This window comes from Calcarisporiella thermophila, assembly GCF_041956535.1.
Source record: "Calcarisporiella thermophila strain CBS 279.70 unplaced genomic scaffold VTP21scaffold_15, whole genome shotgun sequence".
Classification (NCBI taxonomy): Eukaryota; Fungi; Calcarisporiellomycota; class Calcarisporiellomycetes; order Calcarisporiellales; family Calcarisporiellaceae; genus Calcarisporiella; species Calcarisporiella thermophila.
In genome coordinates this window covers 718622-743791 of record NW_027192205.1, presented here as the reverse complement: position 1 = coordinate 743791, position 25170 = coordinate 718622, and the positions used below count along the sequence as shown (strand labels likewise).

The window sequence follows — 25170 nt, the reverse complement described above, 5'->3', positions numbered from 1 at the left end:
GGACTGGGAAACTACAGTTGTTTGTTTCTTCTTCGTCGCTACCAAGCTGTTACAAAAGTATTTCTACTTTTGGACTCTTCTATAATAATATAATAAAATATAATAAAAGCACAAAGAAAAAGTAGTAAAGACCAGAAAGTAAATAGCAGACTAAAGAATAACGAGAAAAACAATAAACAGGATTTAACCCTTACAACAAACAAGTTAAAATTTGTGTTCTAAAAAAAATCCTGACACACGACCTTAGGCCATTTATGGCTTAGATCTTAATAGCGTCATAATGGTAAAATTATGTTGAAACTGATTAAGAGTATATTAATAAAAGGAAAGAAGACAGATAGAAGGGATAACACAAATAACACACACCACTTTAGAATTAAAAAGAGAGAAAGCACATACTATATATATATCTGATGGGATAGGGTAGGAGATAAAAGAAGTAAAGATGGTGAGACGCATGCTCGTACATGTAAGGCGCGTGCTCGTACAAGTGTGCTATTAACTGACGTAACACAAATATTATCTGGAATATATTCGGACTACCAGTCACGCCTGGTCGTTCTCCAACAAATTAACATCATGACAGCGACTGGCTAAGCTGAAAGAATGTAATGTGAAAAAATACGATTTCAATCTCTGCCACACTACCGTCATTCAGAATGCATGGGTTTCCATTCATATGGTGACCCTTCATGGCTGGGTCTACGACTTGCCTACTGGTCTAATTAAGGATCTCGTTATCGATGTGTCAGATAAAGATTATATCGATTCAACCTTCCGCTTCGATTCCAAGTGTTTTGAATGAAACTAAGGATTCTATGAGTAATTATTTTTTTTTAAAAAAAAGCCTATTAATAAATATATTGCTGTATATTAAATAATAACGGTATGAGTGAGATTTTATAGTTAATGTTGCTATGTAGATTATAATTAATTATGAAGGTATAGTTGTGTTGAAGTAGGCTTTAATGTGGTGTCAATGATTTAACCAATACTGTCTCTATTATAAAATATGAAAATTGCTATTACATTATTTACAGGAATAATACCAAAGTATAGTATTTTAAATATTTGTAAATATAATGTTAGAGTGTTTTGTATGAAATTTATTGGCGTCAGAGTTACTCCTCTGCTGATACAGTAATGCTTATATCCGTTTACTTGGTTAAACATTTGCATGGAAAAATAAACAAAGTCTTAACCTCGGATAGATCGATTAGGTAAAAAAGCTATCCACCACTAAGAATCTTAATACACTTGAAAAAATCGAAAATCTAGTATTCTCTCCTTTGTGCTTTCTAATGGTAAAACTTTCGCAGGCAAAATATGAAACTGATGAAGAGTATATTAATAATACTTTTCTCTTTTTTACTGGCTCCGGATTCAACTATCGTTTGTGTTTATCTGTTTGATGCTATGGCATTCACAAACAAAACAAACGTGGGTCTCTAGTCTACCACTTAATCTTCATAAGTTAGAGATACTAGATGTTGGAACCTCCTCAATGTGCTGAAAATGATTCCACAATGGTCTGATGAATTGATTGTTATGTTAGAGTTCGTATGTACCATAGTACTACACATGATAATCAAGATTCAGACATTGGATTCCTTTCTGAAATAATCTTCTTGGATCGCCAAAGTAAAATTCAAATTGTTGCCTCCTTCTCTTATTACTCCTAACCTTTTTGGTAAATTACTGTTGATGAAAGTGTTGACGAAATAATTCTACAATAGGTTCTGGAGGAAAAACGAATGCCGATGGGTATTTCAGGGGTCGATTATTTTTGGAAAGATTTTTTCAATCAGCAGTTACAAGTTGGATCGTAACTCTTGAGGCAACATCTTACAAACTGATCCATTACCCTAGAGATCGTTTCTGGTGAAGCTGTCATTAGAATCTTGACCACCATCACTTCAATTTTGCCTACCCTATTACTATTTAACTTCCACTTACCCAATTCCCTTATACAAGTGTTGTGAATCTGAATTATGGACCCATCATTCTCACAATTTTTGCGCCAAGCCGCTATAAAAATTTTATTACTCATTATCATGAAAAATAAACAATCTTTAGCTATTCTAATTGTCATTATGAACTGCTTACATTTTTATCTTCTCAAGAATACGGTAACTTGCTAGGCATACTCCAATGAAACAAATCTCGGAAACAGTCAAATCGAATATAATCTCATTTTGTAATGAGAGTCTATCTAGCAGAGAAATCTTGTATCAGCTCGGGATAAGCTATCATACCGTCAATAAATATCGTAGAATACGCGCTCAAGAACCTTCTAAATCAGCTTCCGGTAGTCCACGTGTTTTTACTGAGAGACAAGAGAAAGGCCTCGTACGAAATTTCAAGGCTGGAATATGAGGATATACCTGACGCAAAAAAACATCTTAAGATTACAACATCGATTTGTCATTAACACCTGAAAGGAACACACTGAAGCGAAACCGAATGTGCTCGAGATTGTAGAGAAAAAAGCCGTGTTTAAAAGTTAGCCATAGGAAGTTCGACTAGCTACTGTACACATCAACCGACCGATGATTGAAAATGTAACATATGGTGAGATGAAAGTATATTTTAGAATCTTCAGCAGAGGTAGAAGAAGCTATTATTGGAATTCCCCCGGGTTATCTTAGGCGCGATCGTCATTTCAAAAATGCAGCCAAGCACAGCAATGGGTCGGTTACCGTGAGGACAGACCTCATTTCCAAAGGAGTTGGCTTTATGTGCCAAATCGATAAGGGACTGGACCTACAACTGTAGAAGAATATTTTAGGAGAATAATTAATGAGAATACTCGATAGGTATAACCTAGACAAGGATCAAATAATTTTCCAGCGTGATAATGTTTCTAAGCATATCGCGCTTAATACAGTGAAATGGCTAGCAAGCCACGATATTATCGTATTATTATAGTCAGCTCGGTCTCCTGATATAATTCCTATTGAGTTCATGTGGGATAAGTTACACAGAAAAATCCAAGATCGCTAGCAGCAGCCGACTAATGCCCAGTCACTTTGGGATATACTGCAGGAAGAGTGGGAGAAGCCAGAACCAGAAGAGTGGACTAAAATTATAGGGACTATGCCATAGCGTAAAGAGGCAGTGATAAAAGCAAAGAGAGATCATAAAGTATATTGAAATATTTTTATAAATATAAAACATGGATTTTATGGGGGTTTCGGAGTTTGAAAATTTGACTTAGGGAAATAGTTTTTGATTTCAAGCTCCGCGCTCAACTTCTATTACATCGATATACCCTATATTTTACCCTTCTCGCAATAATTCTGAGCAGATTGCGATTATCTAACTATCTACACCTCTCACAACGAATACATCTTCCTCAATATATTATCACAAACCTTATCTAAAGCGTTTATTTTTCACCTCTTTGCCGGATGCATTAAAGCTATTAACGGCAAAATAATTAGCTTCAACTCGTGAATTTTACGCGATGGTTTTACATGCTGATCATCTTGTGGTTCGAGTGAATGAACTTAACTCCGCCAAAAGCAAGTTTTCCCAACTTGGGTTTTGTGTCATTGATGGGGGCAAGCATACAGACAACCTCTCCAAGAATTGCTTAATCACTTTTAGTGATGGATGGTACATTGAGCTAATTGAATTTTTGAAACAGCCTTCTAGTGATCATTCTCTGTTTTCTTGGTTTTACAAAGAGGAAGGCCCGGTTGACTACGCCTTCTACCCTGATGAAGATGTCAGCAAGACCATTTTGGAGATGGGAGAAAAGAATGTCGAGTACGTAGGACCGATTGAAGGAGGTCGAATTACACCCGATGGAAAGAAAATCAGGTGGAAGCTTGGATGGCCTTCAAGGCATGATATCCCGTTCCTTTGTGCAGATATCACACCTCGTGAATGGAGAGTCGGAAAAGGTAGCGTGCATAAAAATCAGGCATGTGGGCTTGCAAGTCAGACAGTCGTCGTTGTGAATTTAAAAGAAAGCACCCAACGATTTGAAACGTTGGTTGGAGTACGACCATTTATGAAAAGCGAAAATGAAGCGAGATTTCACTTGAAGAATGGAGTGACTTTGCATCTTGTTCATCCCACCAAAGATCAAGAAGAGATGTACAATTTTCTGATTGATAACGGTGAAGGTCCCTACAGCGTAGAACTCTGGAGTCAGAAAGTTGGTCAGGCAAAATTCCACGTATGCGGACTGAATATTTCTTTTTTACAAATGAACCAATAATAAATTGTGGTTTGAGATATACTGTATGATAACCAATGGATTGAATAAGTGCAGCACAATAACTCAGAATGCATTCCTTACGTTGAAAGTTACTATAGTTGCAAATGAAAATAGGTGTATGTAAAGTCAACCAACCAATATATATTTTATTTAGGACACGCTACGATCCATAGCGTCATAAAGTTTTAAAATGGTTAATATTGTTGCTTGTTTTTTTTTTCTTTCACCAAAACTGTGCAAAAATCGGAAGTAACTCAGTATACGTGAAAGGCGATTAGCAATATGTCAGTATATCGTCGCTCTATAACGGAAAATCATGCATAGAGTCACATAGAGTACGACTTTGGCTACCACTACGACTGTAATAAAAGTATAGAAGTGAATTCACCCTTTAACAATACCATTACAATACTCCAAGCCTTGACATATCCATGGTGTTTCTATTGATTGGGTTAGGCTGGAGGCGAGGCGAAAGACTCGGAGGATACGATAGAGCTAAAGGGGTGTTTTGTCTACGATGACCCAAATCTTTGCGTCAAATTGTCCGATGATGTTTGTGACTATTTCCACAGTTAATATTTAATATTACATGGTTGTAACACGACCGAATTTACACTATAATATTAATTATAATACTTTCTTATTTACTTTAATTAATTAATTAATTACCCTTCCTTTTATATACTTATTGACCACAAATTTATTATTGGAGTATTAATGCTTCTCTCCGATATTTCCATGATTCAGTTTTAATTCGTTCCTTTTGTTTTATTGTTCCGTACCTTATTCTTTAAATACTATAAAAATTTGAACCTCTAATGGTTCTAGACCAGTTATATTTTTGTTTTCGCCCGGGTGAAATCAACTGGGTACAACGGATAGACCATGGGGCCAGCCAACTCTTAATAGTTCAGATTCAAGATTCTGTATTCATGTTCAAGATCAAGGTTTATGAAAATACTAAGATTATTTATTCAAGGAGTCAAGATAAAACTAGTGTAGCAGGACGAGACGATAATTGATTGATACCATAGAATAATCTTTAATCGCAGGGTCACAGATAATCCACACGATAATTTGAATATGTTTATAATGCTAACTTAAACATATCTGATCAGGCTTGGAATCTCTTGGAATATAGTGAATGTTTATCCTTTTGTGCATACCCGGGCGAAAACGCCAATACAACACATCCGAGGATTGTTATAGATCGGGATCCATATTGAATATAGAGAACTAAGTTTAACCTTTAATCAAAGAGATTAAGCATGCGATTGCGTAAGTACATAAAAGGAAAAGGGAAAACAGGAAAGAGAGACAGAGGCTTGGCTGCGCTACAACTTGCCCTTAAAGCCGAAGCTCCATCCAACTTCACTCCGTTTCTTCCATCGCGCATAACTTTCTCATTCTTTCGTTCAATTTCAACATACTCCTCACAAAAAGTACCAGTCAGCAACTCTAGTCTACATCAATCCAGATAAATGTAGTGATCACGACTCGATTCAAAAGAAGAACTAAGCTAACTTTATTACGGTGAAATTTAATATACACTATAAAGAATTACATTAAAAGAGTTACTCAGGTAAGCTATAGGGTCCATGGGTCAAAGAATAATGCAAACAAACTATCATATTATTACAACACTTTTCCTTCAGAAGCAGAATATATTAAGATGAACCATGCCTCACTCTCGAACTCAGTACACAGCTGCTGTGACGACGACACAGCCCCAGTCAGTTTGCAACCCACAGGTCGAAAGCGCTCCAACTCCCAGGGTTCACAGGATAGAAAGTGATGAAGGAACACCTAGCGCAATCGGAGCGTGTATTGCTGGTAGGGGAAAAGGAGATGGAGCTGCTGCGGAACCTCTGATGCAGGTGGTAGCTGGTGGCGAGATGCATGCTTGGTCCCAGACTCTGAACCCACCACACGGTTGGTCCTGTGCCTGTACTTTTAGTGCGTGTGCAAGCAACCGGTTCGTTGACGGCAGCCTGGGTGTAGAATTGGATACGTCTCGAGAGAGGAGCATCTGGGGGGATGCTGTGACTTACCATAGTGAGCTGGTACCCTCAATGAGGGCAGCACACTCCTTGGTCAATTGGATCCAGGAGCACTGCCTAGCAGATGTAAAGTTAAGTGGAAACGGCCCCTACTTCCGGGAACTCTTTTGTGATACCATCAAGTCGGGTTTAGCCAAGGTGTTTCGCCGTATTTTTCCTTTATCTACTGCTGTTACGGGGCGGCAACGGTACTCGCGTGACTTTGTCTGGCACAGGATTGTCGGGGTAGAGACAGGTGGGGCGTTCATCTGTACAAGGGTGGTTTTTGGAGACGGCACTGTGAGGCAATGGAGCACGCTAGCTGATGTAGTTAAGAGGATCCTTTTGGTTGAGCGGAGCAACTTTAGGCAGATCCGGCCATCCCAGCGACCAATGTGGTTATCTTGGCTGTGTAGCCTGCAGCTTGCCACAGGGGTGTATGCGCAGCAAGGAGCTGCTCCAATCGTGCTGCAGCTGGGAGACGCTGCAGCATTAATCAGCACCCTTGTTGCAGTGCTAAAGCCTGGTATCAAGCGTCTTGGGAATGGGCCGATGGGGGCATATGGAGCAGACGGCACGAGCGGGGCGTGTGGTCTGCCAGGTGTGATCCTTAGTGCAATAGGCGGGTTATTGCGCCAACGACATATAGCTAAACTCGGAGGTGGTCAGTCTCTATGGGCAGACGACCAGGTGGGCCAACAGCGGGTTGCGCGCATGATTGAGGGCCAGGTACGGTACATGCGTGGCCAGGTGCTATTGTACAGCAAGAAAGATGGTGTGCCAAGTGTGACAGTCACTGGCGCGGCTGCCAATCTCATAGCACATACAGGTGGCGGGTGGCTAACTTTTCGGGGGGCGCTACTCGTGCATGCAGTGATGGCAGTGGGCGACGTGATACTTGCAACTGTGGCGACGCCATGGTTGACCTGGCGAGCTTGGCTGGTGGTCATCATCAATCTCTTAGTCGGCCTTGCTTATTCACTGCTCCAGCACGCGGTGGATTTTGTTGGGGAATCAAGTCATCACTTCAGCGTAGCAGGGCAGCTCGACATCATTGTTACACCTGACTATGAAGACACGTCATGGCGATGTCTAGTGCTCGAACATGATACCCCTAACCACACAAAGCGGTGCATCGTCGATGGGAACATCGTTCTGGCATCACAGTTAGCAGGACTACAGGAAGTTCCCTGTACTCCAGCGTGCCTTGCTGCACTCGTGCTTGCTCTCGCAGCCGCTGCCTGCCTACTTATGGCCGGCTGGAATGATTCATCAATGATTAGAGGCGAGGTGGCGGCACTGCTCATTGGCACGCTGAAACTGCGAGGGGTTGTTGCCAACACCAGGAGTCACTGTTGGGTGCCTATGCAGCCAGGGTTGGAGACGGCTGGAGGGTCACGCACGGCCAGACTTGGCTTCCCAGGCTGGGCCTGGGCGCCAAAGCGCAACCGGCCAGACATATTCAAATGCAACGTTGCCAACGCCTTCCGAGCAATTCTCAATACCGGACAGAAGCTCACTCGGGTTCGGCAGGAAGGAGTGCGGCGGTTGCTGGCGTACGCTGCCTGGGAGAGGGCCTTGCACCCGGGGTGCCGGCAAGGCTGCCAGACGCCCGGGTGGGGGCCATGTGACGCAGCCTGCCTATCTAAGGCTATAGATGTTTCTGGGTTGGAATCTATGGACTATGAACCCTTGTGGGCATTAGCAGCTGTTGCCACGTGCCTGAACACAGAGTGTGTCCGCATTGAGAGAGATCGGGTCAAAAGTGTCCTCACTTTGCAGATCATGCACTGCGGTTGCAGGTGGAACCGGGCCGCCCGCAAGTACGTGGACGAACAACGTGGTCAGGATAGAGTACGAGAGTGGCAATGAGAATTGCCAGACACTTTGGTTACAACATCGGTAGATGCTGATCGGCAGTCGTCCCAGGAATTGGAAGACACTACAAATGTAGTAGTGGAGAGTCGTGTACGCTTCAGCGAGTAACTGGGGCGGGTCGTCGTTGTGCTTGCAGACATTTGGCGGGTTTCTCTACGGAACTCTTCCTCCCCCTTTCTTCTGTTGGTTTCGTTGGTCGTTTTCTTTGTCTCCCCGCCATACCCAACCCTAAAATACTGTACATATATACCTTTGAAAAACTCACTAACACTGCTATTCCGTATACAATGTAACTTTTGTATTTTACCTTTGCTATCCCTCCTTTCGATAGATATTAATTTATCTCGGAAAATTTCAATTTTTATCACATTGAAGATATCATGATTCAAATTTTTATTTCCTTTTTCCATAGTCTCATTGTAACAAATATTCAAGAATTAAAATAAATGAACACTGACTACCATTTTGTATATCCAAGTTTGACCCTAATGACGTCTTAAATCTGCTCCGGCAGAGTATTTATTAGCTTCTTAATGTTCCTCCCGAAAGTTTCTTGATTCGTAAACTAGGTTACATCCCCTATGAGACTACAATTGCATACAAATGTTGTAATTTATATTGTGCTTATATAAAAAAAAAAGTCTCGCCAATGCATTCGCGAATAGACTTGCCGCTTGTTTAAATGCATTTTAGAACAAAATTTGAAGGGTAATTCCATTTGTACCCGGGTACAACTATTATTCACCGCCAAGTTGGTTAATTATATAGTTTTATTTAACATTTACTATTACTCTCGCGTCAAATTAAAATATAATTAATTTCAAGTTGAGCGTAACCTTAATAATTTTAATCTTTTCATTCTCCATTGTAAAAATGACTATCATCTTCGTTTCTGATCTCAAATCCTTAAATTCAAAGATCGAGACGAAATAACTGAATGGATGAACGATTACGCAGTTAGTATTGGGTTTGAATGGAGGGTAGAACGCTCAGAGCTTACTACTGGATTCCTCACTGCTCTAAAATTTTCATGCGTAACTCGCATATTTTACTTGCAGACAAGAGCCCTAGGCTCGTGATTGCTGATAGCACCCATCGCACCAACCATTTCAACCTTCCTTACTTGGCCTTGGTCGGTGTGGATGAAAATCTCAAAACGTTTTTGATGGGAATTTCGCTACTAAACACAAATCTACCCATGCAATTACGTGGACGCTCCAGCAGCTTATATCTTGTTTGAAAAGAGAATCAGCTGAGAATATACGAACAGTGATTAGCAATTCCGATCCAGCGTTCATAAGTGCTATCCGTAATGTTATCCCACATGCTCAGCACCAGCTTTGTTCATGGCATAAAACAAAGGATATACGAGTGCATTTGAACCGGAAGGTTGAGAACTACAAAGACTTTGCAGTTTTTATTAATTATTGTAAAAGTTGCTATCAAAAGCCTAGAGTATAATCATATTTCATGCAACAAAGTTACAACCCTCAGCAATCATTTCCTGCTTTCCAAGAGTGGCTTCTGCAGTTGTTCATGCTATTGCAGTGAACTGTGGATTCAGCGCTTCCTTCCACGTGGCAGTCGTAGCCATTACCTCTGAGAGCAGCGGCAAAGTTATAAGTGTAATCAGACGCAGAATTATGACCCCCGCTATCCGTGTTGCAGCTGTAGTCACAATATCCAAACCCATCCCCAGCGCCATAGGAGCACACAGTCTCGCATGCACTCACTACTGCTATGAGCATAAGTAAAGAGGCCAGTTGTAACGTATTCATATTACTGAAAATAATTAACAGAAAACTAGATGTGAGTTAAGAGAGAAGATAATATTGTCTCCTTTTATCTTAATCCACAGAAAAAGGGACCAAAAAACTGCCAAGAGATCAATATATACAGTTTGTATATTGGGAATGGCTCAGCCAACTTGTACTTCCGTAATTAGATATGGAATAAGATTTCATCAGGCCTGGCAATTTAATACTCAATCACAGTCTTAAACCTGAATATTATCTCTATATCCTAACCTCATTAGTCATAAATGGGTAACTACTGTATAAAAAAAGCTGGAATTATTCTTGCATGAGCAGCTTTAATTAGTGTAGGCAAGCTTGGCTAACGTTCTTTAGGCATCGAGTCCCAGCTTCACTCTCTGGATAGCAACTGCTTCTCCGGAACAAAAGTCGTGCTCCTTTTTGTAGTAAACAATTCAGTATCGAAAATCTAGGTCGAACATGTCATAATCTTTTTAGATAGAAAAACGACTAGAGATTTCCGTATAGAATTCTTCCACAGCTGGCTTCAAGTTTTGATCGCGAATACAATCCGAAGATCAACGTGTCATAAAACTGTGACGGAAAACGTAATCTGGTGCCATTGTCAATGATGTCCTGAAATAACTGATATCGAGACCAAATATTCGAAGAAATATGCATTTGGATTCTAATTCTCTATATACAGCTGTTTATCCCGAGGAATATTGTTTGTAGGAAGATAATACCACCCAATAATGTGCCGAACATATTCTTGCCAGATTTTTCCATCGTTGAAAGGCGCTATATAATATGAGAATGAAATTGTTTTAGAAGAAACCATTAGCAAAATAATTAATATTTACGCGCTTTAGCAGCTCTATTAGAGTAATATCTTCTATCGCCTCGTATTTGAAGGTAGAGCTGGCACAATATGGCACTTCAGAGTAGCATCACGGGTCAGACAATCCTTAGTGCATTCCTGTGAGTATTATTTATAAACACTCATACCGCAGTGGATGGCCAAGGCTGTCACTAGTTGATCCCACGAGAGATCACCGTGTTCAAGCACGAATGGGTTTATGACGCATCCTCCACACAGATCATTCGTTCATTCGGCCCCATAACGTGCGAGATAGTCGCCTCCTGGTTGCTGCAAGTTCACCTTCGTGAATGTACGCCTGGCCAGTGTGCAGACGTCCGCCGAATGTTTCCTTGTCTGTTAAGAAGGCAATTGATCCTCTATCAACACTATACCCTGCTTCTCCCAAGTGTTCGTGATATGACCATCAAGCTCCTGGTCGTATGTAAACGGTGTATCGCCGTCAACAACGGCACTCATGTCAAGATTGGGAGGAATAGGCAGTTGGGATTGGGCTAGCCTACCTCTTCTTACATCAATTAGGCCGGCCAATGGCCCGAAATCTTCTCCCCGGTAATAACATGCGATTTTTTTGACTATGTATTTGTCACCCTTATTTCCTCCTGCTGCCACAAAACCGTGATAAATTTTGTTTTGGTGCTTCTGATGTATCCACGAGTTTAGAGATCAGGTAATTAAGCAATGCAAAGATTCTAGAATCGAACATTACATTCGGCGAAAATGAGCGTCTTCGATGAGGAATGATTGGCCGCATCATCTAGCCGTCACTCTCCCCTTCGCTGTTCGGTTAATTTGTTGAGCAGTTTGCTTCTTAACCACAGCCTCATGGCCGATATTAGCAAGTAGTTGTGGCAACTGACCTCTTTGCTTGAAGTATTACGTGGTTATTGAGTTTTTTATATCCTGAGATGCTGAAGAATAATGGAGTGTCACAAGAAAGTGGAACCAGGTATTTACTTCGGTTAACTTCGATGGTGGTGAAATCCAAGTTGAACTCCTAAGTTGGAGGCTGGAAATTCGAGCAGCTGCCATCGAAAAATGGCGATTGAGTTCGGGTATCTTTACATGGCTTTTCAAACGCTCCGTCATGCAGTTTTAATGGAGAGCTTTGGGCGGCACTGATAGTCAACGGATTACTCATCAAAACAGCGTAGCTTGAGTGTCATCAGCATGGCATTTGAATATTGTTATGAGGCCTCAATGCCACTAGACTCTTCCAACCTAATATGTCCCGTTTCGGCGTTTAAAACGGGTTATTTGGATTGGCCAAGTTTCCTGTTCCTGGCAGGCGACGGCTATGGTAAAAAAGGTTTGTAGAATGGAAGTGCTTGTGAAGGAGCATTTGTGTAGAGAGGAAAAATAACAAGGTTCCCCGAAGCGACTAGGAGGCGCTTTATTCAGCGTTTTTTTTAATTGGGAGTCCATTGCAGAATGCTGAATGAGCCACCGCCCGCATTCTATATAAGCTGTAAAAGGCTACAGCTGAAGGCCGACAATCTGTCAGCAGCTAGCCACTGAACAACCTGCCTTTTTCGTTCGATGAAGCGAAGGCCAGCATTTCCAGTCTCCGGCACATAAATGTAATCGGCCCACTCGGGTGGCGGAGGGGACCCAGACTACATCCTGCGTGTGCTTGCCAGTATTCAAACCCATATCTCGCATATTAGTCCAGATGCCCGGCATTCAGGATCCCGCCAGGATTCACATCATCCCTGCTCACTTGCTGGCCAGGTTTGCCCTCAGCTTGGTCGGCAAGCTCCCACATCCCAATGTAGTAGTAGGTGCACCGGGAGAAAGGTTGACTCTCTCCTAAGATCCCGTTGAGGCGATGGACACGGACACCAAAGAACAGTCGATTGGCTCTTCCGGTTTCTGCGAGAACTCCAGAACCCCTCTCTCCTTCCTCAATTGCCTCATAAAATTCCCGTTACAGGAGTTGACTCTCCCTCCAAGGAGTGACTCTTCTTAGGCCATACCCCATAATTTTTATAACGCTCTAATTTCCAATTTTATGCCGTGAGCAGAGTGGAGATACGCGAGATAAGCCAAGGGAATTCGATAGGAAAGGGATGATATTTGATTAGGTTAGCATATAAAGAATAATCTACTAGGGGAAGGGAAAGTTTTGACGGTAGTTTTAAGAAAGCAACTAAGGACGCTTATGGGTCTCTTGATAAATTTTTGGATCCACAATGATGATTCTCGGAAAAAAATACCGCCAAGGAGAGCCACTGTTAAACCGCAAACACTCTATTAGCAAACTACTTAACGATTATGACATGTACAGTGAATTTTTAAAGCTATATAATTATTGCAAACATTCCGGTACACAATTATGCGCAATTTCGAACATTAAAATCATAAATGCTAGCTTCGTTTTCATGAGCAGTGTAGCAAAAGGATACACAGGTTATACAGTACATTAATGGTGAGTATGAAGTGGGTATAGGATCGCAAATTGAATCAATAACAGGAGGCGTATATATTCGGAGTTTTATCCACCAATATGTGATCTTCCGGAGTGGGTAATTGTTGCACTTGCTTCTCCAGTTCTAAATAATCAAGCACTTCAGATGCTGTGGGACGTATTTCGGGATCTTCGCTGAGCATGCGCTTTCCAATTTCACCTGGAAAAACAAACTTTAGATTACATAAAGCATATAGTAAATAAAATAAATAATTACCGAGTTTCGTAAGTAGGTTTAAATCTTGAAGAGTTTTGCCAGCACTGTATATATCAGCTGGGAACCCATGAGGCTCGTGTCGCTCAACCTCAGGTGCTCTAAAAGACTTGGTTCCCGCACTACTTTCCGTTTGCTTATCATGTATTTCCTCAGCAAAATTAAAATCAAGCAACGCCCAGCTATCGTAGATAAATAAAATATTTAAGATAAATATTGTTTTTTTTATGATCCTCTATATTACCGTTTCTGTCTTCTGCTATATCCGAAATTGTCTGGTTTAATATCATGGTGAATGATACCACGAGAGTGAAGAGAATTCAGCGCAGAGAATAAGTCTTTTATAAAGCTTGCTCCAGAAATCTTGGTCAAAGGGGAAAAATACAAAAAGATTAAAAAATAGAATTAAATGACCGAAAGCTTATCGAGTACCTTGTAAAATTCTCTGCCGTAAACATCCACTTTATCCAAGACCATGCCATAGCAACCATGAAGCAACAAAGTGTCGAATAGCTGCACAATATTTGGCAAGCCCTAAAACGCGAGTCAATGAGGTGGTACAAAAAAATGTTAAAAAAATACAAAATACCTGGAGCTTTTGTAGTAAGGAAATTTCACGCCCGTCTCCAAGCTTCACTACAAATGCAAATGAATCATTTTCATGAGCTACGTGAAAAACTTGGGTATGATCACTCTATTGAGAAATTCCGTAGGTATTTGATAGATTATTAATCAGGTACAGCTCTAAAACATAGAGATCAAATTCCTACCTCGTGTAATGCACTGATATACTTGTAACCGTATTTCTCAATAAGAGATAACATAGACATTGATACATTGGTAATCCATTGATGACCGCCTCCGCTACCACTCTCTTCCGCTTCCTCGCTTCTTTCATCGCCTCTTTTTCCTTCTCCTTTCTTTGGAGTATATTTCGAACTTCCAGCACGCGATTCCAAATGCATCTGGGGAGGAGGAAAGCGGTCTTTAACCGAAATATTTGTGAATTAAACTATGAAATGTCCAGTAAAAATAATTATTGGAATCCTATTGTACCTTCTGTCCTGGGGCCACGTCTACCCGTAAGATTTTGGGTTTTGAGCATTGCTTCTCTGACGGGTCCGAGAAGGAAGCTATTAATCTCGATAATATGGTCTATATTAAGTGACGTTATCAAGCTGACATCTAGCTCTCCTACAAGCAGTTGCTCGAAGAGACAGAAGTTAAAGTGTGACCCGTTCATATTCCGGCGTTCTCGTATTGGTTTCATTCCAACAAATTCATATTTGCCATCCGAGGAAAGAAGGAGACCATATGATCTGAGCTCTTCAATAGCATTGTCAGGTACTTTCTTTGCCATCAACTCTAGCGATCTACGCAATAGTTGAGCCACTTTTCGGGTATCTTTGTGGGCAGAATTCGAAACTATCTTCGACGCCTCAACTTCGACGATTAATACAGGAATTTTCTTTTCCGCTATATCCACCCCACAAGCAAAGTCGATTATAGGAGCCCAACCTTCGTTCACCGGAAACCTAAATTCTCTCTGCGAAAAGAAACTAGGTATTTTTGCTGCAAGAAGTGGCGCGCCAATAAGTGGTTGAAGGACTAATCCTCCAAAATCTGGCTCCACAGTTTTACGTACATTTGCGAGAGCTTCAAGTCCTGCTGTGACTAAACGTGGAGAGACAACCTTGGAGGATTGATCCATTTTTTCAATATACTGTTTCCAATTATCTGCAGTTGCAACCGATATTGTTTTTTCGCTATCAAGTGCTTCGCATTTTTCATTATCTGGGAGGTACTAAAATGTAAAAGTAGCATATAAATATATTGTAAATGACCAGATAAGTAAGAGCGGTTTTCTGCCAGACCTACCCGAAAATACTCTTCGAAAATAGCCAATATGCTCTCTTCCTCATTTCCCCATATAAGCCATTGAAATAGGTATCGAAAATCTAGGCTGAGCATGTCGTAATCTTTTGAGAAAGAAAAACGACTAGAATTTTCCGTGCAGAATTCTTCCACAGCTGCCTTCAAGTTTTGATCACGAATATAATCCGAAGGCCAACGTTTCATAAAACTGTGGCGGAAAATGTATTCTGATGCCATTGTCAAGGTTGCCTTGAAATATCTAATAGCATGATCAAAATCAAATATATCTGTTTCGGAAGCCAATTCAATACATACTGTTGGTCAAGTTCATCCTCAGGAATATTACTACTATGAGGGTAATGCCACCCAGTAATGTGCCGAACATATTCTTGCCAGATTTTTCCATCATTGAAAGGCGCTATGTAATATTGGTATAGAATTGTTTTTAGAAAGAAATTATTAGCAAAATAATTAATATTTACGCGCTCTAACAGTTCTATTTGAATAATATCGCCCATCCAACTTAGGCAAGCCATAATCCTGATTTTGGGGTCGAATCGGAGTTACGATTGATAAAGAAGTTGGAGATGCTGAAGATATCGCAGGGGGGTGTTTCGCTTGAGGTAATTGTGCAAAAGATTCACCAGGTGAGAACATAGATTCATCCCCATGAACACTAACTGATTTCTTTCCTCTTTTCTTTCCTCCTTTAACATTGTTGCTTGTACTCTCCTCTAAGAATAAAATATAAATTATTCAAATTTAACACAGACGCTTTCAAATGGGATTGCGTACCTATTCCCTTTTCCGAAGAGCGAGTTCTCTTGGGGGGCATGGTTAAATTTCTTTCTTGAATCAATGATTATTCTTATATACCGCTTCTTAGAAATTAAATTGGCGCAGCATATAGGTCAGAAATTCATGAAAATGTTGATTCATTAAAATTCAATTAATAAAGCTTAATTAATGTCAATAAAAGAGTTTTAACTTAATAAGGATTAATGACCTAACTGAATAAGAGCGATAACACAGCTCTTGATGTATATGATATGAAAATTTAAGTATTTAGGTTAGGTACAAATATTTATTGGCCATGGTGATTTTCAGGAGAAAGAATCAATTTTATTAAAACTAAGGTTTCCTGTAATTTCGGGAAATATTTACTATTGAGTATCAATAATGCGGTGGAAATAAGGTTGCCTACCCCTTCCAATGCTTCACACTGCGATACCTACTATTGAGACCAAGCTAAATCTCAGGGCTTATTCCGACTTGATAGCGCGCGCCCTTTTCATTTCAACTCTCTCTGCATCAGAGTTGGCTCTTTATAATAAAACTAAAAGACGAAGTATTCAAATAAACTCTATATGACTGAACACGATAACATCTCATAGACACGATTAGTAACGACCGCGATCATACATTGTGTTGATTAACAATGTACAGAACTCGCAGAAAATCGCAGTATATTGAGTATAGTGTAAAACTCGTTTGTTTTTTTATCATTAACCTGAACACGCTAATGCCGCTGCTATCGATATTGGCTACATAAGCATGATCATCATCGCGTACGGTCGGTATATAAACTAGATTGGTAGCATACCCGCTCGACATGAATCTCAACCAGGCACTAGGCACTAGGCACCATCGCTAGTTATCGGATTGCCGCCATATCAAATAAATATCCTTCTGAATCTTATAGATCCTCTGTCTCCCCTTGATCCGATCGCCTAGAACTTGAAAGTGGAGCTAGCACAATATGGGGCTGCATGGTAGCAGCACGGGTCAGGCAGCACTCAGTGCATTCCTGCGAGTGCTGTTCATATACTTTTATACAGCGGGTGGTCAAGACCGCTGCTAACTGTGTCCATGAGAAGTCACCTTTTTCCACTCAGCAATGGTTGGCGAACTCCCACTCTAATCTAGTACTCGGTGCCCTGGTACAGAGGTTTATTCTCTCCTAAAATTCCGTTGAGGTGGCGATCACGGACGCCAATGAGCAGTCGATTGCCCCCTCCGGTATCTACGCGAACTCCAGAAACTCTCACTCCCTCCACAATTACCTCACAAATTTCCCAGTTCAGGAATTGACTCTCCCTCCAAGAAGTTATTCTGCTCAGTCCTATACCCCATGGTTTTTACAACGCACTAATTCCACATTTGATGCCGTGAGCAGAATAGGGATAGACGAAAAAGTAAGGGAAATCCATTAGGAAAGGGGGGGATTTCTATAATGTAAGAAATTAAAAGCAAGATAAATCTAAAAATGTCGAAATATGATTACGACTATACTATACAGTATTGTCCATTATCATCTATCTTAAGACTGATTAACAGAAATATTTCTGCCAGCTTGACGATCTAAGTGTTTACTCTTCTCTCTCGCCTTCAGAATATAATGGTTGCGATGTATGTCCTGAGGTGTCTTGTTTGTCTCAGACAGGTTTGCAGTCGAGTAGATAAAGCATTTTATTACTGAAACCAACCGTTATAACCGAACTGAAGTATATCTACGTCGATCATGTCATTCGGGTTTATAAATTTGAATGGAATTAATAAGAACATTAAATTTTATTTGATATATATTTTGTCGAGTAAATTACATATCAAAAAAAATTCTAATTCTCCAAATAATTAAAGGAATAAAAAAGATAACTCTTTCGAATTTACTTTAGCTCTTTTCGCAATTGAGATCCTCTGTCCAATCTTCACTTCCCACGCATTTTCGGCACCTAAATAGTCCTTGTGGATCAATCGTTCTTTTGATGGCTTTAAGACGAGGATAATTTGCTCCAAAATAAGACTGTTGCCACTCCGGGTCATTTGGGTCCGCTTCATTGATATAAACCCCAGAGCCAGGAGTGATATCTTTGAGTAGCTGAGTAGTGCGTGTTACTGCTTCGGCACGGCGACTTATCTCCTCTTGAGTCGCATTATTGGCCCACGTAGTCGTGAATTCCATATGAACCAACGTCTTCCGCCAAGCCGGGTTAACTGAAGTCTCGCTTCCGTTGTTACGGGCAACAGCCCCTCCCGCTACAAACATCCCAAGAATCCACTGATCAGTTAATGGAGCTTTCGTGACTTGTATTAGGGCATCTGTCAATTGATCCAAGCCTTGATCCGTTTCGAAGTTCTCTCTTGGGATTAATCTTGATCCGATAATCGCATTATCACCGACAGGATCCGTGCAGAGCGAATTAGCAGAACATTTTATAAATTGATGCCAACTCATGTAGGAAGGGAGAGTACGTGTAGTCCCCATGACAGTTAATCCTTTCTGCCCCTGCAAAGACGTCAGTAATGGAGCAAGTGTGATATTAGCATGGGTTTCATTGGCGCTTGGATAGAGATAAACAAAAGTCAGGTTTTTGTCGAACAGGAAGAAATATCCAGAGAACACGGCATCCGAAAGAGAAGGGTGTATCTTCATAAACTCCTTCACCATAAACCGATTACTATCAGAATTGTTGGCGGCAATACTGTAAAATGTCGCCACAACTCCATCAAGCTCCTTGTAAGTCCTATGCGTGGCGGATATAACGACTCCAAATGTACCGCCTCCACCACCCCGCAAGGCCCAAAACAAATCTTTGTTTTGGCAAGCATTGGCTGTCCGCAGCTCACCATCAGCAGTAACTACTTTGAACTCAAGTACGTTATCAGCACTCAACCCATATAAAGGTGACAATGCGCTATGTCCTCCCCCTTGAACATAACCACCAGCGGCACCAATGGTGGCAGACGAACCACCCACAATTATGATGTTTCGTTTCTTGACCTCCCGATACAATTCCGCCCAATGAACACCAGCCCCCACGGTAACGGCAGGGCTCGTTCCCCTCAAGTCACAATTTTCGGCCATGAAATTATCATGGAACGTGATGTTTTTAAGATGATGTGTCCAAAGGCTAAGAGATCCCGGTGCGCTACTCCGGCCAAGATGATCATGTCCTGAGTTTTTGATCACCAGGCGGAGTTTTCGATCAGTCGCAAATTTTATTGTTTTCTGAACATCAGAAATACTGCTGACGTTGACTGCATATGCTGGTATCGACCCTTGAAGACACGGCGCATTTTTATCCGTTCCAAGAGGGCACCCCTGACCGCCATCCATTTCCCAGTTAGTATTCTGCATAGCACCCACTTGATCACTTCGCCAGAACGAATTGTTCCAATTTTGCATCACTTGATGGCAGGCAGCTTCGTCATAGTGTGGCAAATGGCATGGCTGTGCAGGCGGGGTGGGTATAAGAAGTTGCCCTCCAACGGATGCATTGAAGCTTGCCCAATCTTGAGGGTTAGGCCAGCAGTCATCACTTGGTAAGCAGAGGCATTTTCGTGCTATGGCCGTGTGTAAGAGGGTGAGACTAAACACAACTAAAACGACGTATTTTATCATGGTTTTCCTTTAACTTCGCTTAATTCAGTTTGTCTGAGAATAGAAAAAACAGTGGCGATATTTATACGAATCAATCAGTGGCGTAGTAGAGTAGGTAGTTTTGACGTAAGGATATTCGTAAGAGTTACCATATAGAGTAATTTGGCCACTTGCGAGTAATTTCAACTTAAATTTCTAGATTTCTTGCTAAGAATTCTCGGCAGAATAGTCCGTAAAAAATTGACAAAAGACCATTATGCTCCTTGGCACGGACCCAAAATTTAGACTGTTTTTTTATTGAGATGCTCAGCTCATTCTCAACATCATATTACAATCTTGTGACCTAAAAAATGACCTGAAGTTTTCATAAAGAATCTAGGAAAATGGTTCTTAATGAATTATTATTTAAATGCTGTAAAGAGACAACTACTACAAGAGGCCATATTTCCTTAAAAACTTGCTATGCTTCAACCTTGAATTTTGCCCTATTCTTTGAGATTATAATATATAGTAATTGGTTATAATAAATTGAAGCAAGTTTGCTCACTTTTGACTTAAGTCTATCGTGATTTGCATGGATTATTTGATTTGATTTTTATTTCCATTCACAAATCCGATTTGATCGGTATAAAGTTTCTAATTACAGAAATTTTTTAGAACAGTCATTCATTTATGTTACTTGAATTCAGGATAGCTATGGCTTAGCTCAAATATATTACTTATCATATTTCCACTTTCACTTCATTGTTTATTTCAGAAATATATTATTCTTTTTTTGAAGCTTTTTGAAATTTACCTAAATGAAACTATAGTCCTAAGGGAATAAATTGCTTGAATACACATATTATTGGGGTAAAGACAAATCTGGTCATCTCAATAGTAGAGCAAATATCGAGAAGAAAAAAATATAAATATAGTAAAGGGTACATGACTCTCAAAACTCCAAAAATCGGAAAATTATATAAAGATTATAAATAAAAAAATACTCTTAACGAATAAAAGTTCCAATTAGTGACTCAAGTGTCGAGAATTTTATTATCGGTAAATAATTACTCACAGGAAATATAAAGTTCATTTGAGCGGGATGGGTTAAGTGACCAGTCCTTTTTATTACCGTATATAGATTGGGTAACTAGACTCACCACTATTCTCAAATCTCCACCCAAGTCTTCGGCAAAACATTTCTTGGATTGTCCCATGGACACGCCAAATATGATCTTGTCTATTGTATTTTCTAATTGTATGTATATTTTTTGGGATTGTAAAATATAGTTACTTACTCTCACAGGTATTCATAGTTGATTAGTATTGCCCCTCCATTGTGCTTTTTTATAAAATATTTTATTAACACCAAGTCGTTTTAAAACTCAAATACCCAAAAAGCTATTAATTAGAAATATACACCTTAGTCACTAGCATATAAGTATAAACAATAGAGTTTATTAGGTAGGGAGTTACCTCTACACATGATATTCGGATACTTTATTTGACTTCATGAGAAGTAAATGCAGAGACCATAAGACTTTTTTACTTTTATGGTATAGTATAGTTTATGTTTTGATGAGCATGAAAGTCTTATTTGCTTCGAATCTTTGATTTTCAATTAGTTATTTACTTTTGAAAAACTAAATGAGAGATAAAGAATATTACCTAATGTAAATGCCAACCCTTTGATATAATCATTATGTAACTATATCAACACACCAAAGAACATGGATATTTGCGCGTGGGTTTGCCATCTTGTAAATACACTTTGGAAAGTGGTATGACCCATTATAGTTTTCAGATTCGCATTCAAAAAATGAGTGAAGGTTCATCAACGGCAACTCTAATATCAACGGATGTACCAAAAAGGTACTTGTATGTTCGAATTTATCTCTTTACTGAATCATGGTAACAAGTCACTTCACTTTAAATGAATCCGAATAGAAAACTGATTGTTTAAATGTTACCCTAAACTCAAGTCTAGGTTCTTGTATTGAGTCATCCAACTTATTTTTTATTTTAAACGAGGTATAATCTAGTTTTGAATAAAGACCAAAGGTATAAAAAGGCCACTTTCTACCGGTATAACCAGTAAATCCAAGAATATCGATCCTATATCTTAATAACCATACCAATCGACAATCTAAAATGAAAGCTATTGTTTATACCTTTGCGCTTGCTTCCGCTGTATTTGCCTTGATCGGTTCCACCGATGCCAAATGTTATTGTAAAAAGGGCCAAGGACGAGGGCTCTATTGTGGAGTTGAACTTCCCTACGAGGGGGGTTGTGGAACCAATCTGAATGACCACATTTTCCAGTGCTCCCGCTATGGTGCAGTTGCTAAGGATCTTGGAGTATGCAAAAAAGGTTGTATTGTTGGTGATGGTAAAGACTCATACTGCAAAAAATAATTTAATTTATAAGAGCGGATATCGTATTGAATTTTTCAATATATTCTCAACTTAATGAACAACTTTGTTCTACTGTCGTAGTAATAAACGAGAATATTTAAATTTTGTTGAATCTTTCGAGTTTAATATGTTTGATGCGATCCAAACTCGCATTATTGGGTATTTTTTTATCAAAATTTGTATTCTAAATCAATGGAGTTGCTTTTATATACGGGTGCGCATAGTGGCTCGAAATAAGCCCTTAAGATCCTTAACTAAACGCAATTCAAATTCATTAAGGTGACGTCCAAACCTTGAGTTTTTTTTATTATATCCGTAGTCGATACTAATAAGTGTAAACACACAAATTCAAACTTAATTACAAAATATACAGTAGTTTTAAAGGAGATAAAAAAAAATAGACTGCTGACTTTGCCTTGTCCATTTCCCTTAAGCCGTCGCATACGCTAGGCTTAAGTAAGAATTAATATGTAATTTTTTGTATTATTTTAGCAATTACACGTATACATGTGTTTGAAGAATATTTCTTCGTTTAATAATATTCCATATATTGATATTCGACTCCTTATTATGTTTTTGGGGAGATTACTTATCTGCTCATTTGTCGAGTCAAATCTGTTATCACCTGCCATTCTAGAAAATGCAATTAGTATAGAAATTCGACTGGATTGTTTATTATTTTATAACACATCAATTAAAAATTAAAGGCATCACATACTATATAATGTATTTCTTTACTTCATTTCTGCATATGTAATTTTCAATGTATTCAGATTTGCAATTTAGCTCATAAGTATTACCTTTTTTCCCAAAGAAAAAATTAAATTTTTATGTGAGTTTTTGAATTCATCGACGGCATTTAAAGTGAAAATCTAAAGTTTTCACCTAAGTTTGAGATCCGTATATGCAAATGAGATTAGAGAAGTAGGCTGTGAAGCTTCTATCACTAGTGTTACACTAAAAGAACATCACCAGATCATCAACTTCGGATTTAGATGTGTAGTGAGAATTTTCATGGAGATCTACATAATGCAAATATTCCTCCTCTATCACGCCCTGAACTGGAAACTACAAGTCTGACTTTCATTAAAAGCAGTGGATTGGTTTTCAAGTGATTTTGTAGAGGGTGATGGTAGAGCAGAAGGGATAGTTGCATGGCTACTCAATACTTAAATAAAGAAGCCATCACAAATAAGGCGCCAAAGCTCCATTCTCTATGCTTTAGCATGCTCTTAGAGTAGATTTTAGGTTCGATGGTCTGTACGCCTGCCAAGTAAAAAGGAAAGTACAACAAAGGATAAAGCTTGGAGAGACACTGAGAATGTAATCGCCCAGGTGATATTACGATCGTATAGAATGCCAATGATGGATCCCCCCATTAGCCACGCCAACCCATACACCGCGGTGAAAGTACCGTATCCTTGGCCACGACAAACAGAAGGGACTAAGCCAGCGACGGCAGCTCGCATGGTTGAGCCGTGAATACCCGTAGCGGCCCCCCATAAAAGATTGCCCAACCAGGCTTGAGTCGGGTTAGTAGCGAAAAATAAAAACGGCGCTGCAATTCCAAGTAATGGCGCAATCACAAGCACACTCATTCCAATTCGGTCATAGAGACGACCCGAACAGAGTGCAGAAAGACCAGCGGTTCCCATCACCGTGGAGTATATCACTGGAATTAGCACAGGTTCAACAACTCTTTTTGTCTCTAAGTGAAAAGAAAGAAGACCAAATGTGGCAAAACCTGCCATGGAAAACGCAGTGAACAAGCTATAGATCCAGTATGTACTCGAGAACACAAAATAAGTCGCCGATGATGGGGGGTCAGATGGTTGATGTTGGTCATGTTCAAGAGTATCATGCTCATGCTCGTACGCAGAAGGATTAGGCACCACATTACGAATCCAAGCCAGCATCATTAACGCAAGTATTCCTGGTATAGCAAGAATTGCAAATGCCAATTTATAACCGGAGAGAGCGATCATACCTGCGACAATCAATGGGCCAATGAGTGCACCCGATTCATCGAGAGCCTCGTGAAATGCAAATGCCCGCCCAAGTCCAAGATGGCTTCCGGCATGAGCAAGCATTGTGTCCCGAGCAGGAGCACGTACCGCTTTACCAAATCGCTCGGCAATCACAAGAATTACGGCTTGCCACAATGTGTTTGCCACCGAGAGAAGCGGCACAGACACAATTGTGATTGCGTATCCTGCAATGGTGAGGGTCCAATACTTACGAGTTCGATCCGATAAACGTCCTATGAAAAGACGTAGAACAAGCGCTACCGCTTCACCTGTACCGGTGATTATCCCAACAAGCGCTCCACTAGCCCCCAATTTCGCAAGAAAAGGACCCGTAATAGCACGTGCTCCCTCGTAGACAATGTCAGAGAGCATGCTGACTACACCAAAGGCCAGCACAAAATAAAGTGAGCTCAATCGATTAGTTTTCGGAATGAGGCTTCGCGATTCTCCATTATGCGCTGTTTCATTGGAATGATACTGGCTAATATTTCTTTGAGATTCCATCTTAATGGGGTTGTGAGAGTATACTCATTTAATATCGCATTTTGTTTTCAACCTCGCAAATAATGTGGCAATGTGGCATTATAACACAAGCCATAAAATAAATCAGGAGACAAACCTCCGCCACTCTTAATATCACGTTCTGGTGTCCTGGCTGCTACTTGACAACATACATATGCTTAAAATAAAGAAGATACACAAATTATTGATTATTATAAATGTATTATCGAAGCAAATGCATCTTATCATATTATCATCTAAATCTTATAGTTGGGACATCTATTGTAGGTTAGTGAATTAAGGTTGAAGTAGCATTTTGTTCATAAGGGGTTTTGGGGGGTTGAATTGTTAATAGCCTAAGAGAGTTTCCACAAAAATCAGACAGAATCGCAGTTTTAGAAATATGAATTATGAAATTTATGATGACTACACTATTTACATTGTAGATATAAATCTCTAGTATTATAGCAAAAACTTTGAGGGCTTATAACTCTGCGAATATCCATCCTAGAGCTCTCATTTTTAGTGC

General features: G+C 39.9%; 8 protein-coding genes across 8 annotated transcripts; 4 read left to right on the top strand and 4 right to left on the bottom strand.

Annotated features, from left to right (window-relative positions):
• Nucleotides 1–3466: 3466 nt before the first annotated feature.
• VTP21DRAFT_2907 (uncharacterized protein) lies at nt 3467–4228 on the top strand (the record flags this gene model as incomplete). The annotated part of the gene is made up of 1 exon (XM_069393151.1): nt 3467–4228. One exon carries the CDS (start codon nt 3467–3469, stop codon nt 4226–4228), a length of 762 nt encoding a protein of 253 aa, XP_069250155.1.
• A 1679-nt stretch (nt 4229–5907) lies between these two features.
• Nucleotides 5908–8139, top strand: VTP21DRAFT_2906 (uncharacterized protein; the record flags this gene model as incomplete). The annotated part of the gene is made up of 1 exon (XM_069393150.1): nt 5908–8139. One exon carries the CDS (start codon nt 5908–5910, stop codon nt 8137–8139), a length of 2232 nt encoding a protein of 743 aa, XP_069250154.1.
• Nucleotides 8140–9635: 1496 nt separating this feature from the next.
• On the bottom strand, nt 9636–9923 carry VTP21DRAFT_2905 (uncharacterized protein; the record flags this gene model as incomplete). Its single annotated transcript, XM_069393149.1, has 1 exon — nt 9636–9923. One exon carries the CDS (start codon nt 9921–9923, stop codon nt 9636–9638), a length of 288 nt encoding a protein of 95 aa, XP_069250153.1.
• A 1047-nt stretch (nt 9924–10970) lies between these two features.
• VTP21DRAFT_2904 (uncharacterized protein) lies at nt 10971–11277 on the top strand (the record flags this gene model as incomplete). The annotated part of the gene is made up of 2 exons (XM_069393148.1): nt 10971–10974; nt 11036–11277. 2 exons carry the CDS (start codon nt 10971–10973, stop codon nt 11275–11277), a joined length of 246 nt encoding a protein of 81 aa, XP_069250152.1.
• A 672-nt stretch (nt 11278–11949) lies between these two features.
• On the top strand, nt 11950–12592 carry VTP21DRAFT_2903 (uncharacterized protein; the record flags this gene model as incomplete). The annotated part of the gene is made up of 2 exons (XM_069393147.1): nt 11950–12079; nt 12447–12592. The coding sequence occupies 2 exons, from the start codon at nt 11950–11952 to the stop codon at nt 12590–12592; spliced, it is 276 nt and encodes a 91-aa protein (XP_069250151.1).
• Nucleotides 12593–13242: 650 nt separating this feature from the next.
• VTP21DRAFT_2902 (uncharacterized protein) lies at nt 13243–16170 on the bottom strand (the record flags this gene model as incomplete). The annotated part of the gene is made up of 11 exons (XM_069393146.1): nt 13243–13406; nt 13464–13642; nt 13705–13823; nt 13893–13994; nt 14050–14154; nt 14231–14445; nt 14517–15264; nt 15339–15594; nt 15651–15753; nt 15818–16069; nt 16131–16170. The coding sequence occupies 11 exons, from the start codon at nt 16168–16170 to the stop codon at nt 13243–13245; spliced, it is 2283 nt and encodes a 760-aa protein (XP_069250150.1).
• A 1836-nt stretch (nt 16171–18006) lies between these two features.
• On the bottom strand, nt 18007–19737 carry VTP21DRAFT_2901 (uncharacterized protein; the record flags this gene model as incomplete). The annotated part of the gene is made up of 1 exon (XM_069393145.1): nt 18007–19737. The coding sequence occupies one exon, from the start codon at nt 19735–19737 to the stop codon at nt 18007–18009; it is 1731 nt and encodes a 576-aa protein (XP_069250149.1).
• A 3620-nt stretch (nt 19738–23357) lies between these two features.
• On the bottom strand, nt 23358–24644 carry VTP21DRAFT_2900 (uncharacterized protein; the record flags this gene model as incomplete). The annotated part of the gene is made up of 1 exon (XM_069393144.1): nt 23358–24644. The coding sequence occupies one exon, from the start codon at nt 24642–24644 to the stop codon at nt 23358–23360; it is 1287 nt and encodes a 428-aa protein (XP_069250148.1).
• Nucleotides 24645–25170: the final 526 nt, after the last annotated feature.